Source organism: Ylistrum balloti, unplaced genomic scaffold (genome assembly GCF_031769215.1).
Source record: "Ylistrum balloti isolate Yb309-2 unplaced genomic scaffold, AGI_CSIRO_Ybal_v1 Utg369972, whole genome shotgun sequence".
In the NCBI taxonomy this organism is placed as follows: Eukaryota; Metazoa; Mollusca; class Bivalvia; order Pectinida; family Pectinidae; genus Ylistrum; species Ylistrum balloti.
The window spans coordinates 512,950-531,209 of NW_026782064.1; the positions used below are offsets into that span (position 1 = coordinate 512,950).

At 36.4% G+C, this 18,260-nt stretch overlaps 3 protein-coding genes across 3 annotated transcripts in view; 1 reads left to right on the top strand and 2 right to left on the bottom strand.

Moving 5' to 3' along the window:
* Positions 1-7,083, bottom strand: part of LOC132547691 (uncharacterized) — a 147,606-nt gene extending 140,523 nt beyond the window's left edge. The window contains exons 1-4 of the mRNA XM_060211489.1: positions 7,036-7,083; positions 4,454-4,531; positions 3,353-3,472; positions 2,684-2,811 (exon numbers count right to left, since the gene is read on the bottom strand). Coding sequence (XP_060067472.1) covers positions 2,684-2,811; positions 3,353-3,472; positions 4,454-4,531; positions 7,036-7,083 — 374 coding nt within the window. The remainder of the gene's footprint in view (positions 1-2,683; positions 2,812-3,352; positions 3,473-4,453; positions 4,532-7,035) is intronic.
* Positions 7,084-9,793: 2,710 nt separating this feature from the next.
* On the top strand, positions 9,794-11,739 carry LOC132547750 (small ribosomal subunit protein uS5). The gene is made up of 5 exons (XM_060211552.1): positions 9,794-10,041; positions 10,405-10,512; positions 10,712-10,885; positions 11,077-11,236; positions 11,458-11,739. Exons 1-5 carry the CDS (start codon positions 9,811-9,813, stop codon positions 11,622-11,624), a joined length of 840 nt encoding a protein of 279 aa, XP_060067535.1. The 5' UTR covers positions 9,794-9,810; the 3' UTR covers positions 11,625-11,739.
* A 3,910-nt stretch (positions 11,740-15,649) lies between these two features.
* On the bottom strand, positions 15,650-18,003 carry LOC132547687 (uncharacterized). The gene is made up of 2 exons (XM_060211486.1): positions 17,872-18,003; positions 15,650-16,654 (listed from the first exon to the last, which is right to left on the bottom strand). The coding sequence occupies exons 1-2, from the start codon at positions 18,001-18,003 to the stop codon at positions 15,650-15,652; spliced, it is 1,137 nt and encodes a 378-aa protein (XP_060067469.1).
* Positions 18,004-18,260: the final 257 nt, after the last annotated feature.

An 18,260-nucleotide genomic window follows, 5' to 3' on the forward strand; every position in this document is an offset into this window, starting at 1 on the left:
AGGATAATAGATAAAGTTATACCTGGCTTACTGATCACATATATAAATAACAACCCTAATGGTTATACTGTTTCCAACATCTCTAATTTCCTACTGTTACTATTAGCCATTAAATCAAACAAACATAGATTTGTCACAAAGAAAGTGAAAGGAAACATAAACAAACCATGATTTAATTCAGATGATGTTTCAAATACAAGAAATGTAAGCTTACTACACTGTGTGCTTGATACAAAAGAATGCAAGGTGGTACTTACCGTATTTTACCGCAAATAAGCCCCCACACCCAGTTCAAAAAAGACTGTCAAAAGAGGGGAGGGGGCTTATATGCGGGCAACCCCCCATGTTCACAATAATTACACCTGGCGATTAAATGTAAGTACTGCTTTATCGTCACACGTTTTTTTTTCGAAAAAAAGAGGGGGGCTTAATTGTGAACACCCCTCTATTCCTGGCAAATTGGAAAAAGTGGTGGGGGGGGGGCTTATTTGCGGGAGGGGGTTTATTTGCGGTGAAATATGGTAGTACTTGATAACATGTATCTTAGAAAAGCCATGAAAGAGATCTTCTCATATTCGACAAAAATAATAACTATATTGACAGTTTTACAACACAATTCATTTGTGCTTTACAACTTATTCTATACCATATTTATTCCAATGAACGCCCGGGGGCATGAAATTTTTCAGACAGGGGGCGATTAATAGAACACAAAATTTCATAATTTGTTGGTCGTGACATGCCATGGCTGCCACTTAAAAACATTGTTTAACAAACTAACGAATTACTCAGCAAAGAATGCATTTGAAAATTGCAGTAATTCCAACATCGTTGTAGCTTTAAACATTGTTGTCAATTGCATTCTGATAACCTGAATTCTTGTATGAAATCGTGTCAACTTCAGTCAAAAACGTACAATGTTCATCATCGCTTGTAGGCCTAGTTTGCATAACAAAATAAAAAAACACAGTGGTATATAAGCCGGTCTGTTTCTTAATAAATCCCACATACCTGATAACAATGTCTGGGACAAAACGAAATTACGACACTGCTTTCAAGCTTAAAGTAATCGCCTTCGCAGAGGTGAAGGGTAAACATGTCGCCGCGAAAGTGTTTCGTGTTGACAGAAAACGAGTGCAGGACCGGTGTCAAAACAAAGAAAAATTAAAAAATCTTTCTAAAACATCTAAATGCTGTAAAGGAGGTGGGAGGCATGTCAGATATGAAGATATTGACAAAAATCTGATGAGATGGCTACAGGACAGACGGGAGGCCGGAATACATGTGACTGGGAAAGCATTGCGGTTTGAGACCCTGCGTATGCATAAGGCAAATGGTAGTCAATTGTTCAAAGCCTCATATGGATGGTTTTCTAAATTCAAAAAGAGACATAACATTTCATTCAGGCGATCTACGCATGTGGCACAACATGAAGTTTCATTAATTGATGACCGTATTGACAGTTTTTTTTAATTTCGTGTTAAGAATGCGTCGGCTACGAGAATACCCCGATAGCCATATCGCCAACATGGACGAAACCCCGGTGTGGTTTGACATGCCAGGAAAATCGACATTGGCAATAAAGGGGGAAAAGGAGGTCAGAGTTTACAGTACTGGCCACGAAAAACAAAAAAATAATGGTGACACTGGCAACATATGCCGATGGGACTAAAATTGCCCCTCCTTGTGCACATGCCAGGCATTCGTCCCCTTCCAAAAGATGACATACCAAGTGGTATTGTGGTATACATGTGCGGGGCCGGACAAAAATCCTGGGCAAACGAGGAAAGTATAAAATTTTGGTTAAAAAAACTCTGGGGTGTGTATAATACAGCTAGGCGGTTATTAGTATGGGACGCTTTCCGTGGTCATCTTACTGAAGATGTAAAAAAACTGGTTCATCAAAAATATAATTCAGACATCTGTGTTATACCCGGAGGATGTACATGTAAGCTATATCCAGCCGATGTGTCGTGGAATAAACCCTTCAAACAAAAACTTGGAGAGTTGTATGACGAATGGTGTTTCAGTGGCCCCATTGAGAAATCCAAAGCAGGGAATCGTTAAGCCCCATCTAAAGCTGTAATGTTGTCTTGGGTCAAGACAGCATGGGATAGCATTAGCCCTGACACAATCAGAAGATCGTTCAAAAAATGTGGTATCACAAATTCGCTAAGCAGTAGCGAGGATCATATTTTCCAGCATGATTCTGACGATGAGGAATTCCAGGGGTTTAGTGAAAAGGATGTCCAAGCTGCAGATGACGTTTTGCAAAATTTAATGGGTGATGTGAACGCGCCTTTTATACCACAAATAGAACTGAGTGAAAGCGAGACTGGCGAAAGTGAAAGCGAAGACAGTAGTTCGTACGGCAGTCCCGGCCGTTAGGCCTGCAGTATATTGAAATGAACCGTGGATTAAATTGATATTACTTGTGTACATGTTGTGACAGTGTAATTTTCTTGTGCCAAAATTAATTTGTTCATGTTCATGGATACCAGGAATTTAAAATTTATTAAAAGGTAAGCTTTGTAACCTGACTCCTGAGTTGTTGAAATTTACTGAGAAAACAGATGGGGGGGGGGTTTATTAGAGACGGGGCGTTTATTGGAATAAATACGGTATTAATCAAAATACCAGTTAATTTGGTTTTATCCACAATCCAGAGTTAATCATGTATTACCCGTAATTCCAGACATCCTGTAGTTGTCTATCTGTTAGTTTCTTCAGTTCACCTGATGAATTCAAGGCTACCTGGTCTAACTCATCAAATGTCGGTGCTTTGAACAAGTCATTAAAGTTGATCTTACCCTGTAAATGTAATCAATGTTATCATTACAAAATCAATTAACATCACCTCACAGTTGCCTTTATGTGCCACAGTGATTGAGTTTAGGTTTTTTGATGCCTGCTGTTTCAACATTTCCAGACTAATCTACTCTAATGGTTTCCAGACCAATCTAATCTATACTGGTCATATTTATCAGGTGATGTCACCACTGTAACAGAGCTCATTATTATAATATTCCAATGCCTTCGCTAGAATTCGAACCCAGGACTTCTGGCTTACTAGTATGATGCTCAAGTGATCAAGCTAAAGAGAAGTTCCTTCTAGCTGAGTGGTATATTGCCGCTAGTATTTACCAGGGTTACACCATTCACTACGTTACACTATTCTTTTAAAACACTGTTTGCATCCAATCCTTATCCAATCCTTACATATTAAGAATAATTTTCACTCAACTGGAGAAGTCAGTGTATGCATCTGGTAAAAATTATTATGAGAAAATCCTTGTTATGTCAATAACTACACATCCAGGAACTCAGTAAAAATTTAACAAACTGAATTCACCTTATGTGCGGTTTCTTTTTCTCCATCCTTGGGTACAGTAGGTTCACCCACTACTTCCGTGATAGAAGGAGGCAGAATGATAGGGAAAGTCTTCCAGTGAAATAGCATGCTTTCTGCCAACTTTAAAGAGAAACGCAAACAGAAAATATCATCACTAAGTCCATATGTGTATGACATGAATTAAAATCAAATGAAACAAATCAAATTATAAGTATGCTATTATATTAGAATTTATTCATTACAAAATTAATCATCCCAGAGAAAATTGGTGAAATGTACTGTATGTTTATGTCTTCTCACCTCACAGAACAGTACCTAAATGTATCATTTTCTAAAGATTCAGGTTGTAGAATATGACATTCCCGAAAGGTCAAGAAAATAAGGGTTTTTTTAATATACATACAGCATCAATTTGTGATATCTAAAGAACTCCATGCAAAATGTCAACATCTAAAACTAGTTACAAAGAAGTAGATTTATAGGCATCCTGAAACAAGTAATCAGAACCAATTAGGTTTCGTTAATTATTGTTTAACATCCAGTTAACAGCTAGGGTCAATTAAGGACATGTCAGGTTTGTAGTTCTGGCAAACCATCTGGCCATGCTACCCTTTGACCCAAATTAATGGTTAAACCACAAAGTATGTAATTACTAACAGTTAGAAGTAAAATGTAAAACTCACTTTCTTCCTTGCAGTAATACTTATGTAATATATATATATATGTGTGTGTGTGTATGTGTGTATGTATATCTTAACTTTCCACATATAAGTCATTTCACTTACAATTAATCACAATTTATTTTAGTACAGTCTTTGAATCCATCTTTGTATAAATATTATGGAAATACCATATCTTACATAATGTAAGAGTCATTTCAATCATTGAATAAGGTAATTAACTCTACAAGTTGTTATATCTAGAAACCTGTCATGTACTTCAAGCTAAAAGGATGACCTATTTATTACACTTTCTGATTTCACAACACAGAAATGTGTGGTTTAACTGAAATTATTAACACATTATTTGTAATTAACAGGTTATTTGTAATTAACAGGTTATTTGTATGAAGGAAATCAAGATTGATAATAAGTGGCCCACCTCCTTGATAGCCTTCATCACCTCAGCCATCTCATCTGGTACTGTGGAGGCATCAAACTGGAAGAATAGTGTTTCCTTCTGTGGACATTACAAAAAAATATAATCAGTGACAAATTTCTTATATCTTTTTCAGATCACAAACAAATTATATAAATAGCACGAACATTTTCATTATTTTTTTTATTTGTGTTCTCCTTGTATTTTCCATATATACATAAATGATAGTATATTATGATTTTTTAAAATTGATAGAAAAATATTAACACTGTACAATGAATATTTATTTTCCGTTTCTTTTTATCTATTTTGTTCATTTTTCAAATTTGAATCTCGATTTAGTTTTCTAAAAAGTAAATCAATATCAAAAGTTATTTCAGCATTTTGCTTTTTCTTACTTCTTAATTTTGCCTGATTTTTTTTATTAAGTTCGGCTCATTTTTAGTAATATTGACACTACAAAATATTATCCAAGTAAATAGTTTTTCATCTTTTACTGTATTCAACTGTGTAACAAAGGATGGTGGTCTTTATTTAGGCTTCTCATCCTTTGGTTTCTATATTTTTTTCTAATTAGAATGACATTTATCTTGACTTTGATATGTTATGGGCTTGTCTAAATCACCATGACCTCTGACACTGGTTGTGATATAACCTTTGACCCTAAATGTACTTTTTTTTCTGTTTGTGATTCTTCATATCACTATAATCAGCACATGAAACCTGTTAGGAATGTTTCAGACAGACTACATCTGGCTGACTGCCAGGTCCGAAGCCCAGGAATCTCACTGTTACCATATTACTAATACCGAGGTAGTTCAAAGTATGCTTACAATTATATCAGTATGTAGTAAAGTGTAGTAAGTCATGCAGCTACACGTGTACCATTGTAGCATTAACACTATACCTACTAATTCAGATGCTGGCTGGACCAGACAATTACTTGAGTACAAGAATAACAACAAGACAAAAATGGTGATATGCACAATTAATCACAAGTACTGCCAATCCATATAGCAATTCTGTAACACTTATTCATATTTCAGAACAATGAGATTCAGATTCAGGATTCTGATCTGGAGTGAACATCAAATAGGAAGTACAAGCTGATTTAAGATAAAGATTTTTTTTCTTTAAAAGAAATTAACGGCATAAGGAAAAGAAATATATAATATTGTGTCATTCTGATACACTAAAATTTATAACAAACCTTTGACATTAAAAAATTGGATTTTCCATACGGTATAATAACTTTTAATAGCGACGTAACAGAAACTGTCAACATAGCTACAATGAAGAAAAAAAGGAAGGATTTTTTTAGATATGTTTGCCTTCTAATTAAAATAAGTTAACATAGAAATCAGAGTGAGATCTTGGCATCTACCATCGTATGATCTTTACTGCTTCTTAATCAGTTTTACCATTCCCTTCTATACTCTTCTTTTTCCCATCCCTCCGAAAATAAAACATGCACACCTAGAGACCAAGAGAAACATGCAAATCAAATTTGAAAATTATCTATCCAGCATTTTTCAAAAAAGAAAGATAACCATCTGCACTAGTCATTATCCAAGAAGGCTGCCAAGCAGACATTTTGTGTTTCTAAACAGTCCTATAATGGACAATGTGTAACTAGGGACTATTGGGAGTAGAGATGAAATTTGACGCTTGTACCCATGACTCGCAAGCACTCTTTTATGTAAATACATTGTTAGGGATACACTGTACCCTCAGTTTCAAGAGCGAAATGGAATCACTGATCAACTTTGTAGAGCACTCAAAAGTGACTGACCTCTTCACTTTCACCTTTGATATTGTTGCTACATGTACCCAGGTATCTATTGATAATTTTTTTCTATATATCAACAAATACTCATATCCCAGAAGTTCTTTCAATAAAATGCTGATTAATATCAACTTTTTTAAATTAAGCCAAACTAAGGTATTTAAAAATATTCAGGAAAACTGTAACACTGAATATTAAAATCAACTACTTTACTTGAGGTTTAATTTTGAAGTTGTCATATTAAGGTTAACCTGTAAAATAAAAACAGACAGAATTTCATTTTATTTTGTTGTAGAAAATGCATCAAACTTCGCATTTTGCTTTCTTCCCCAAAATTATCCTTTAAACAGGTAACAGAAGTTTTGTTACATCTCTGTACATTAGCTGAATAACTATTTAGTTGTTTTGCACCAATATCATCTTGGTAATCTGCCAAAACTGTGCTGTTTTTTATGACAGTTTCCATTTTTAATGGTTATACCTTGGTATACCAGAACATCTTATTATTTATGGAATTGGTGAAGGGTAGACAATGATTGTAGAAAAGACGTTTAGACAAATACTGATCAAAAGATCAGAGGATAAATACTGTATTGAAATTTCTCCGTTTTTGAAATCTCAGATACCTGAACATCAGTACTCACTGTTTCACCTAATTGTGATGAATTGTTGTGATCAATCTGACTGACTATAAAATGTTACAACAAGAGTACTCTCAAACACAATGGTTCCTACAAGGTTTTGTTCAGGATGCAATAAAAAAGATAAATTTACAAACAAAGAGAAAAGAAAACGTCACCTCTGGATCCATGTCCTTGAGAGTCAAATCTTCCACTACTTCTGTCATTTTGTTTAATTCAAACCTGCAAAATGAAAATGTTTTGAATAATCATCCAGACCATGATTACTTTTGTGATGACCTCTACTGATTATGGTCAACCAAGATATATGTCAAACTGCTGTAACGACTGGGCACCATTTATTAAAATAGATGTAACAGGATTCACAACAAATTGTAGAGTGATTTCCTTCTTTGTACTGCAGTGTTAAAGATTTTCAGTCCTGTCAACATACTGCTACACTTCAGAAACAAATATAGAAGAATATATATCTATGTTTGGAAGAAGAAAAACAGAATATTTCAACCTGTATACCAATATTCTCCGAATGAAACAACAGCTCCAATACAAACAAGGCCTCGTCAATAGAAGTGGTTCAACTTTAGGTAAGAATTTTCACGCATTCACAAGAAACGTCATGGCTCCCAGTAAATATTAATTTTCCTTTAATTGTGATTAAAACAACAAGAAAATACCAACATGTCAACATAATCATAATCAAAACTCAAATTTGATAAAACTAGCGCAAAATATGCACAAAAGGTTTACACGGAAGTCCTGAAAGGAACAAGGAGAATAAGATCAGACGTTCTCAAAGAATAAGCGACTGTTCCTTCATCAACGACACTCACAATGTAAACCTTGATTAATCAAAGTAATTAAGGACACATTCTCAAATGAAAACAAGGTATACAACAACGGAATCAAGAGGTATACTAAAGTTAATGTTAAGTTTTATATCTACCATCGTGTTTGACTTTTAATAGAGTTTTTACTAAAATCCTAAAATTCCATCTGCCTGCTTTGAATCAGACTTCAAGTAAAGTTGTCACACATGAAAAACATTTATAATAATAAGCATACACTCATCTATTCAATGGGTTGAAGGCTTGAGAAGGAAAAGTGATCATCTTTTTCCTGTTGAAAATTAAAACAACCTCCCTGTTTTACCCAGTACTGTCAGTCCCCAGGAGAGCTACCAATTTCTGTAAGCTATTACTGACTCAAAAGATAAAGAGTATTGTATACAATAGGAAGAAGTATTGAGAAATACTCTGCCCTTTCTGGGGTTTGAACTTAGCAACCCTTTTGTCTCTACCTGGACATTTTACCACTTGTTTAAAGGAAATTTCCCTTAACCAAGGCTGGTACAGTAACCTGTACTCTGAATTTCTACAATAGGAAAGAAAATATAAATGAAACTGGTGAGAGAAGTATAAAAGAAGCATACTGGTTAATTCACTAGTCTTCACTTGTCAGAATTTCCCTTTAACATACAGGTAGGAAGTAACCTTGAGAGAGGTTGATAGCTTAAGTCCCAGCAGGAAAAGGGTATTTCTCATTACCCATTTCTTTTATGATACATGGTGCTGGTACAAGCGGGGCACTGTTCCAATGTACTGTATCATAACAGTTTCAAATCTTGATATCTATGAATTTACATTTATTTCTCCAAGCTCATTTTTTAAAACATTAAAGATAAAGAGGTATTCTCACTATGTTCCATTATAACCTGGATCATCTTTAGATATTAACTGAAAAAAATCATAATACCTTTAAATATATTTCCTCTGAGCTCTTCCTTTTTCAAAATTCTTAACAATATGCATGCTGTCAGTTACCTGTCATATTTAGTTATCAGCAAATTACCCAACTTTATCCTCCATTCATGCACTCAAGATGTAATTGGACTTGTTCATGGTTGTGACTTTGTTCAAGTGCCAGATACTTCTATTATACAGTCACTCAATAGTCATTGCTTAGTCAGATCTAGTACGAGTCCCAGTAACTTAACTCCAGTACCCTTCAATGTACCAGTGCGTAGAAAAGACCTTAACTTAAATCCATAAGGAAGTTGATACATTTGTATGCTGGTGATACTGGGATAACCAAATACATATCATCACATTTCATTTCTCTGGACGGATATTGTTAAGTGTTTTCCCGACAAAGAGAAGTACCTGCTTTCAAACTGGGCAATCATTTGAAAAGCAATTGTATAATACTTACTGTACAGTGCATACAGTATATGTAATTGTCGGAAAAAATAATTGCAAAACTTATCTCCACATTTAATGAAAGCAGGGACGTATAATATGCATTATACGTCCCTGAGGAAACATATCATACTTTGTCCATGAACTTGCTTATACTACTCCCACTCATTTTGAGCGAGGACAAAACAACGCTGGAAAACTATATGGCCCAACCGTTTGGACATGGACGATACATATATACACTTTCAATGATAACTTTCATACGAAGATTTAGCCGAAACTTCTCTTCAATCTCTTACAATATTGCATAGCTTGTGACACTGAAATCAATTATTTCAAACACAGTTATAAAGTTTGCATACGACTTACCATAAAATCTTCCATAATATATATACAGTAACAATAAGCTAGACAATGTCGAAGAAATTCATGTTTGTTTTAGTTTGACAGTCCATATCTTTCGTTTCTCCATCTCGAATCTCGTGGAATCTCGGATACAACGATTGTTTGCGATACCAACCTTTTCAACTTCCTTTTCCGGTTTAATCACGTAAGCTACAACATGCCATTGCAAAGTACTCCTAAAAATCCATCGATGGCACAACAATCATCAATAAAATGAACACATTTTACTTTTCTAATGATAACCAGATGTCTTATTATACGGTTCCATAGTTTTTTACCAACTAATTGCTGAGAACTAGCTAATAATCTAAATTTCATTGCAGCTGATCACCAATGGCGGACGCAGCACCAGCCGGTGGACGTGGGGGATTTAGAGGAGGATTCGGGTCTGGCGAACGTGGGAGGGGCCGCGGTCGTGGACGTGGGCGTGGCAGGGGAAGGGGACGTGGTCGTGGGGCAAAGGAGGAGAAGGAATGGATGCCTGTGACTAAACTAGGACGTTTAGTGAAGGATCTGAAGATCAAATCTCTGGAGGAGATTTATCTGTTTTCCTTACCAATCAAGGTTAATATCAAAGCACTAAAGACATAACATACGCTTGTGGACGTGGCATGGGGAAAGGAATTCAATTGTTAACAAATTGTAGACAGAAGATATCTAATTTGTAAACATCTGACCCCAAAGGAAACTCATTTAACTTCAAAACTAATATGTGTCTGAATACAATCGTGGCTAAAAGGACAAATTTAACTTCCTACCATTGTATGATTAGGTATACGATATGCATACAAACACAATACGATTAGTTCGGCATACATTGCAGATGTCTTTCATGTAGTAAAACTCGCCTAGTATAAAATACACAAATACTAGGTTATCTTGACCTTTGCTCATGAAACTAATCACAATATTTCTGTTCGTTTTTAGGAGTTCGAAATCATTGATTTCTTCCTTGGGTCTGCACTTAAGGATGAAGTGCTCAAGATTATGCCTGTACAGAAACAGACCAGGGCCGGTCAAAGGACCAGGTTCAAGGTAAATAATGTTGAATAGATCAATCTTCAGTCTTGATTGTTTATTTTTGTTGCTCATTATGTAATATGACAACTGAATTTTGAAAAACAGTGGAATTTGGAAACTAACAAATAGCTGAAATATTCCCAACCAAACAGCATTCTTTTGGCAGAAAACTCAATATCCTTGGTTCATGAAAGTTGGTGTTGTGTATTTGCAGGCTTTTGTTGCCATCGGAGACCACAATGGCCATGTTGGCCTGGGAGTAAAGTGCTCAAAGGAAGTTGCAACTGCAATTCGAGGGGCTATTGTTCTAGCCAAGCTTTCTGTTATACCAGTGCGCAGAGGTTATTGGGGTAACAAGATTGGAAAACCACATACAGTACCTTGCAAGGTAATTTCTTTACTCAAGAAACAAGTACAAAAGTTGTGATGAGAAGGATCTGTAGACCACATATCTTGGCATATTTTGTCCATTTAAAATTTTACCTGACAAAAACCAGAGAGTAGAACCAGAGCGTTGAAATTTTTATTATAAATGAAGCGTAACGATGTGTCTGTATCTTCTCCTGTAACTGATTCCAGGTGACTGGGAAGTGTGGAAGTGTCACAGTGCGACTTATTCCTGCTCCACGTGGTACAGGAATAGTCAGTGCTCCTGTCCCCAAGAAGCTATTGAACATGGCTGGTATTGAGGATTGTTACACCAGTGCCAGAGGTTGCACAGCTACACTTGGAAATTTTGGTAAGTTTCTCGTTTGATTTGTGAAACCTTAGTCAAGGCAAGGGCTAGTGGACTACATAATTTCTAGTTTTTGGAATTGTAATTAAGAATGTTTAAACTGTAGCTACATTTCGTAACAGAGAATCCACATTTAAAGGGAAAGTTTTGATTTCTATATTTTCTTCCATATTACGAGTGTCTGGTTGACTTTTTTATAACTTTCTGGTTATATTTCATTACAGCTAAGGCTACTTATGCTGCCATTGCCAATACCTACGCCTACTTGACCCCAGACCTGTGGAAGGAGACTGTGTTCACAAAGTCTCCCTACCAGGAGTTTACCGATTATCTGTCCAAGGTACACACAACTGGCTCCAGTGTCCAGCGTCAGGAACAGAAGATCTATTGATAACGACCAGTGCAGTACTGGACATGCCACAGTTGCTCAAGATTCACATTGTGTAATGTCTGAATAAACAAGAGGCTTGGCATTAAAAATAAAAGTGTATGTTGTATATCTGTCAGCGGTGATGTTGTCATCTGTGGAACCTCTTTGGCCTTAATTTAGTTTAAGGGTTAAATTTCCAAGCTATACATGCAACAAGTTATTTGCATTTTATAATTTACCAATATTAAGGTCACTTTTCAGAAACGCATCGACGGATTTCAATGAAATTGTGCAGAAACCTCTCGGGTTACAGATAAACTAAAATGGTGATGAAAAGGTAATCACATGCTTTACCAAAGTTGTGATTTCATTACCAGAGGGTTTCGCATTTCCTTCTAGGGAGGGGGTGAATTTTACTAAAGTTTATATAGGAAAATTTGATTTTTAGCCCACTATCATTGGATTTTGGTCTATTCAAACCGCCCAACATCTGTCACCCATAGGTAAACAATTTATTTGTTATCGCTATTTCTTGTGACATTCTGGATGGATATTTCATAAATTTCATTTGTATGTTCCCTTTGGTCCTTAGTTGTGCACGTTTGATTTTGGGCCTGATCAGAAAAACAAAATGGTCAACAGACGCCATCTTTAATTTTGATTTTGCAAGCTTGTTATGGCTATTTCTTGAGAAATGCTGGATGGATCTTTCTCAGATTTCATGTAGATTCCCTTGGTCCCTAGTTGTGTCGGTTTGATTTTAGAAATGATCAGAAAAAACCAAAAGGCTTTCAGGTTACCATCTTGGATTTTGCAGTGAAAGGTTATCGCCGTTTCTGCAAAGAAATTTTCCAATTTCTTGTCATTACGAGCAAAAAACGGAAAAGATCCAAATTTCAATGAACAAAAAAAAGTTGAAACAATGGTTGGTGCCAAGATCCCTGCGAGATCTTTTGTTGTGAGTAAAGTTTTAGTTTTCGTTGGAAATAACTTTGTTCAAAAGCTACAGGTTAATAAAAATTATTGTTAAGTTTTATGGTCACCATAATGACCTCGTTGAAAAATATTCTATTTCTTCGTGCGACGTGAAACTGGACGTATTTGATGCTCTTTAGTTTGCCTGTCGGTTCCGTTGTATACCTCGTTCTCGTCTGAGAACGTGGCAGTACAATCGTTTCGATTTCGAACAAAAAACAACAACAAAGCAGTATACGATAATTAGATTACTGATTAAAATACAGTACTTCTTAATAATCCAATTACAATATAAAACCATTTAAATCGCCCGTACTGAAATTTTGTAATTTGTAAACAAATCCATCGCTATGCAATGCCCCGTCCAAATTTTAAATACAACAATGAATTTGCAGAATTTATAAATGAAAACTCAAGTAAATCATGTCATACAAGTATGAAATATTGTGATGAGAAATATTTAACCACTTACCGACATGTCTCTCTATAGTGATGCCATTATCTGTCGGAATATGTTCTGGATCCCGTACGATAAAACAGTGTCCGTGTTATCTCCCTTTGCACCTACGGAGGCCCAAACATGACGTACAACTCGATAGCGGTATTTCGTTGTAATTTGTATGATTTATCAAATGTTCCCTTGTTTAGATTTCTCTACACTTTTAATATGTTTTCAAGTAATTCGTGTTCTGTACAATACAAAACAAAAAACAAAAAAACCAGCAATTCTTTTGCAATTAGTTTGAGGTCAAATCTTAGAATGACTAGAATATTACTTGAAGCAGAAGACGCTTGTTCTCTTCTGGAACACCTGGTGTTGTTCTTCTACTTTTTCAATAGTTCCCGTGTAAATCTTCCTTTTGTTCATATTTTGCCCTAGTTTTATAGAGTTTGAGTTATCATTATGTTGCCATGATGTTTTTTTTATGTATTTTGGTAAGAATTGATAGTATTTGATGACAGTTTTGGTGGTATGCATATACATATATGACATTGGCTGACCCCCACGGGCTTAAAATATAACTTAAGTCTTACAATTACTAATATCGCAATTTCTTTCCGTGACTCTTAAAATCGGCTTACACTACAACTTTAAATTCAATATTGCTTACATCGAAGCCCACTAGACTACTTCATAATGGATAATTTGAAAAGTATGTGTCATTTGTCCAGGGAATGGAAGGTATTTAAATAACTGCATGTGTACATATCTGCTAATATGGATTTTGACTAATCTAAAACAAGTGCTAATTTAAGATTTAAATCTGGTCTTCACAATAGTTGATAAAATATTTTGAGGATGTATATATGTTCAGTTTAAAGCCAGCCAATAATCGGCTTGAATGGCGTCAGATGTGATGTAGTAGGACGTCTGTTCTGCAACGAGAGGCCGTCGGTTGGACGATTTGATACCTAATGTCATTGTACCGACAGTGTCCACCAATACCTGTACATTGACATTCCCCGGCCCATCTCGCCATTCCAATTGGGAACGGGCAGGAATGAATCATGTTGTAGGACTAGCATTGAAAAGTCAATTGCCCCCTCACTGAAATTGGTCAAATGACCAATTTTTGTGCGGAAACAGTGAACAGTAATTTCATCATCACACGCTCTTGTAGGTCTATGACTCTTCAAGTGAACTGGGGACATAGTACGTTACTATTTATAAAAAAAATAACCCTGAATCAGACCCTGATAATCTGTTTATTGGTAGATGCTCTCATTCTTTTAAGTACGTAAGAACGGACCTGAATGGATAGTTTTTCATGTGCAGTACGGTCATTTGAATGATTTTCTTTCTTTTTTATTTTCTTTCCTTTTTTTTTTTCAATCTAGAATTTGAAATTGCGACCTCGAGTTACCTTTCCAATCAGTCTCAACATGATGAATTGGACGTTCATGGCGTCCATTAACTGCTTGTTCCGTCAAAAACGTCGTAAATCTATCACTTGTATCAGTTGCTTTATGGAAAACGCCGTTGTCATGCAGTGATGTGCGACAGGCCAGTTAAATTTACGGCATGTTCATTTCTGTTACCCCATGTAATTCGCTGACAATGTTTTTGTACTAGGGTTATTTACTAAAATTCACTGGTGAGTCTTTCTTAGTTTCAGCTTGAAGATGAAATGTTGCTATTTTTCGATGCTATGTCGATATAATTGTTTTAGAAACTCTTGTCATTCACAGTAAATTCTAATTCTAGATAGGAATCAAATGAATAAAGACTATGAGCGGTACTAGGCCTATCTGATATCGGTGTAATTGGCTGTGCTGTCTTTGGTATGTTGCCTCAGACCTGGGCTTCAATGTGTACTTCATGTGTACATGTACTGGTAAATTTGTTTGCAAATACAAAAATGCCGGTGATTGTCCGATTTGGAGGCAATTATTAAGTAAAACACCGATTTCTCCAGGTACCATAGACACTTCCAGTGGGCAGACTTATCGAACACGAGTTTTAACGGTTGACTGATACTGCTGTAATGGATGGTAAAACGTGTGTGTTCATTCAAAAGTTTGAAAACCATAATGTAAAGTATCTATATCTTGATTTAATAGAAATCCTTTTCAAAGTCCGACACGGGATATTTTCAGGAGCAGATAGTCTGAAGAGCTTGAGAAATCGTGCATGTTTTTCGCGTTACCTCACTCCAAAACGGACTATCGCCGCCAATATTTGACCACTTGATATGTTGCGATAGGCGTGTTTGATTCTGAGCATTGACAGAACTGCCCAATATATTGTTGGTTGGTGTGTTGGTCCGAGCCTTGACGCTAGTTTAAGATTTCGTGCAATATAGAACATGTCCGAAGGTGTTGCAGAACGAGAAAGCGTAAGCTCTCAGTCGAAAACAACATGGTTTCAGAGTAAACAGAAAGTAGGATTGGCTAACTACATTTCCATCTTATTAAAGTTTTTTGAAAAAAAATTCTTTCGTTGCGAGCGATGGCACCAGAAAACACAGGCCTTTATACGACAGCATGAGTTTATTTTCAAAGACTTGTTGAATTTAGGAATATTTCTGGTACAAAGATACAAAAAATAAAAGTACATATACACTGATATGCTAGAAGCATTTTCTATGGATGATGCCGGCTCCTGCCTCGTTGTACTCCTGTTTGCTTATCCACATCTGTTCAAATGTCGACAGCGATGCAAGGATCGATCCTCCTATCCATACCGAGTACTTCCGCTCAGGTGGCGCCACCACCTTCACCTTGATGAGTTCCGGTGCCAAGGATGCAACTTCCTTACTCATGCGGTCTGCTACACCGGGGAACATTGTGGAGCCACCAGATAATACGATATTGGAGTACAGATCTTTCCGGATGTCAACATCACATTTAAGTATAGAATTGTAGGTGGATTCGTGCATTCCCGCCATTTCCATACCGATAAATGAAGGTTGGAACATTGCTTCTGGACATCGGAACCTCTCATTACCAATGCTGATAACCTGACCGTCTGGTAGTTCATATGTCCTCTCCATTTCTTTAGAAGTAGCAGACGACACCATATCCTCGTCAAAATCAAGTGCAATGTAGCATAATTTCTCCTTGATGTCCCTGACGATTTCTCTTTCGGCGGTGGTTGTGAAGGAATAGCCTCGCTCCGTCATGATTTTCATCAAATAGTCGGTGAGATCCCTTCCGGCGAGGTCGATCCTCAGGATGGCGTGAGGCAGAGCGTATCCTTCATAGATTGGCACGGTATGTGTGACACCATCCCCAGAATCTAGCACTATTCCTGTGGTTCGGCCCGAGGCGTACAGAGACAGCACGGCCTGGATGGCTACGTAAAACGCCGGTGTGTTAAATGTCTCGAACATAATCTGTGTCATCTTTTCGCGATTGCCCTTTGGATTCAACGGCGCCTCTGTCATCAGTACAGGATGTTCATCAGGTGCCACACGGAGTTCGTTGTAGAACGTATGGTGCCATACCTTTTCCATATCGTCCCAATTTGTGACGATACCGTGCTCAATTGGGTACTTAAGAGTAAGCACACCTCTTTTACTCTGTGCTTCGTCGCCGACGTACGAATCCTTCTGTCCCATCCCAATCATGACACCCTGTAACATAAGAAATTACCGTATTGGTTACTACGGAAACAGATTTGTGCTATTTTATATCTTTACTGAAGTCTAAGTGGTCGTCATATTTTTTTTACCGATTGAGAATTAAGGTTCGTAAATTCAACATTTTCTGACAGAAATGACAAAGCTACGAAAACGTATTTATTTTTAAAAAGATATGTCACTTTTGTTGATGTCATAAACAATGTGGCGACCTTAATCTTACAAAGAAATTGAAAGTTACTAAATTCAGTGTCTTCTAGTTGGTATGGATATATCTAAGGTTACAAATGTTGTTTATATACAAAAATCTTCCTTTTATTTCTTTTCTAAATAAAATTAACTTTAAATAAGTATTTCTTAAATAAGAGAGCTATATAGTTTTTAATTAGTCCATCTTCGTTGATAAAATATTACATGTACAAACTCATTAACGACTCATAATGTTCATGGATTATCCGTGTCTTGATTATATATTACGTTTCATTTTAAATGAAAAGTACTGATAACTGTTCTGATATCTAATACCTTGTTCTCTGCCGTTTCTATTGCTCATTTAGAGCTTTTGTTTTCGTTGTGTACGAATCTCACATTGTCGGGTGATACAAGAAGCTGTATGAAATACAATACCAAACTGTTCGTACTCTGCCATGACAAATCAATACAGCGACATCGGGTATCATGAAACCACGCCCGAGATTACACTACCGGTGTATCTATCTATATGTGTGTCCGTAAGCTTAGCTAATATACGATTATGCTATATACATACTGTTATTGTCTGTTGTCCAAACATTTCGTCTACAATTTATGAAATTATCTTGGCCTCAAACGTTGCACATTGGACTCGCTTGCTGGCAACGACAAAATGTATTTTTTTCTACGGGCACGTCACTATTTGTCATATATGACTTGCTATGTACATAAAAAGCTATCGTTATGTTTTATCATGTAATACTCGTTTATATAAAGAAATTTCTATTTGACAGAAACACAAATAATAGTTTTATTATGACATCATGAATGGGTTATAGTCACAACTAAAAAATCTTAGTGATAATGAAGGAAGAAAAATAAATTAATGAATACGGATGTACTTGTTACCGTTAAAATATCGTTTGACGACAGTGATACTTTTCAAAATTGACTTTAATAAACGAAAGCATACTTTGAGTCATTAGATTTAGGGTGGAAAATCTTCAGTAATGTCGTACCTGGTGCCTAGGTCTGCCGACCATGGATGGAAACACGCTTCGAGGGGCGTCGTCCCCAGCAAACCCAGCCTTACACATTCCTGACCCATTGTCCAGTACTACAGCATTCAACTCTTCGCCCATTGAAGTCATCCCTGGTCACTTTCACTGGTTAGTCCTGCAATAAAGTACACTGCTTGTCCTACAAGACGGAGTCTTTGACTTTAAAACCCTTTTCAAAAGTCTGACTTGAACAGTTGGAAAGTCCTTTAAAGGTGCTTACTGATGGTGTGGTAATGGTGACAGCGTTCGTCAGTGATGGCACCAGGTACCCGCTGCTGTCGGTGCTGTTGACAATAGCAACGTCACAGGTGTGAGGAGAGTAGCGTCCATGCTAAAAGTTGCCATGG

Bases quoted from the DNA above. Each gene is read 5' to 3' on its own strand.
- LOC132547750 (XM_060211552.1), top strand. From the start codon at position 9,811: ATGGCGGACGCAGCACCAGCCGGTGGACGTGGGGGATTTAGAGGAGGA. The intron at 10,513-10,711 runs GTAAATAATGTT...GTGTATTTGCAG, and splicing joins GTCAAAGGACCAGGTTCAAG to GCTTTTGTTGCCATCGGAGA. The intron at 10,886-11,076 runs GTAATTTCTTTA...AACTGATTCCAG, and splicing joins CACATACAGTACCTTGCAAG to GTGACTGGGAAGTGTGGAAG.
- LOC132547687 (XM_060211486.1), bottom strand. From the start codon at position 18,003: ATGACTTCAATGGGCGAAGAGTTGAATGCTGTAGTACTGGACAATGGG. The intron at 16,655-17,871 runs GTACGACATTAC...CTTATGTTACAG, and splicing joins TCGGCAGACCTAGGCACCAG to GGTGTCATGATTGGGATGGG.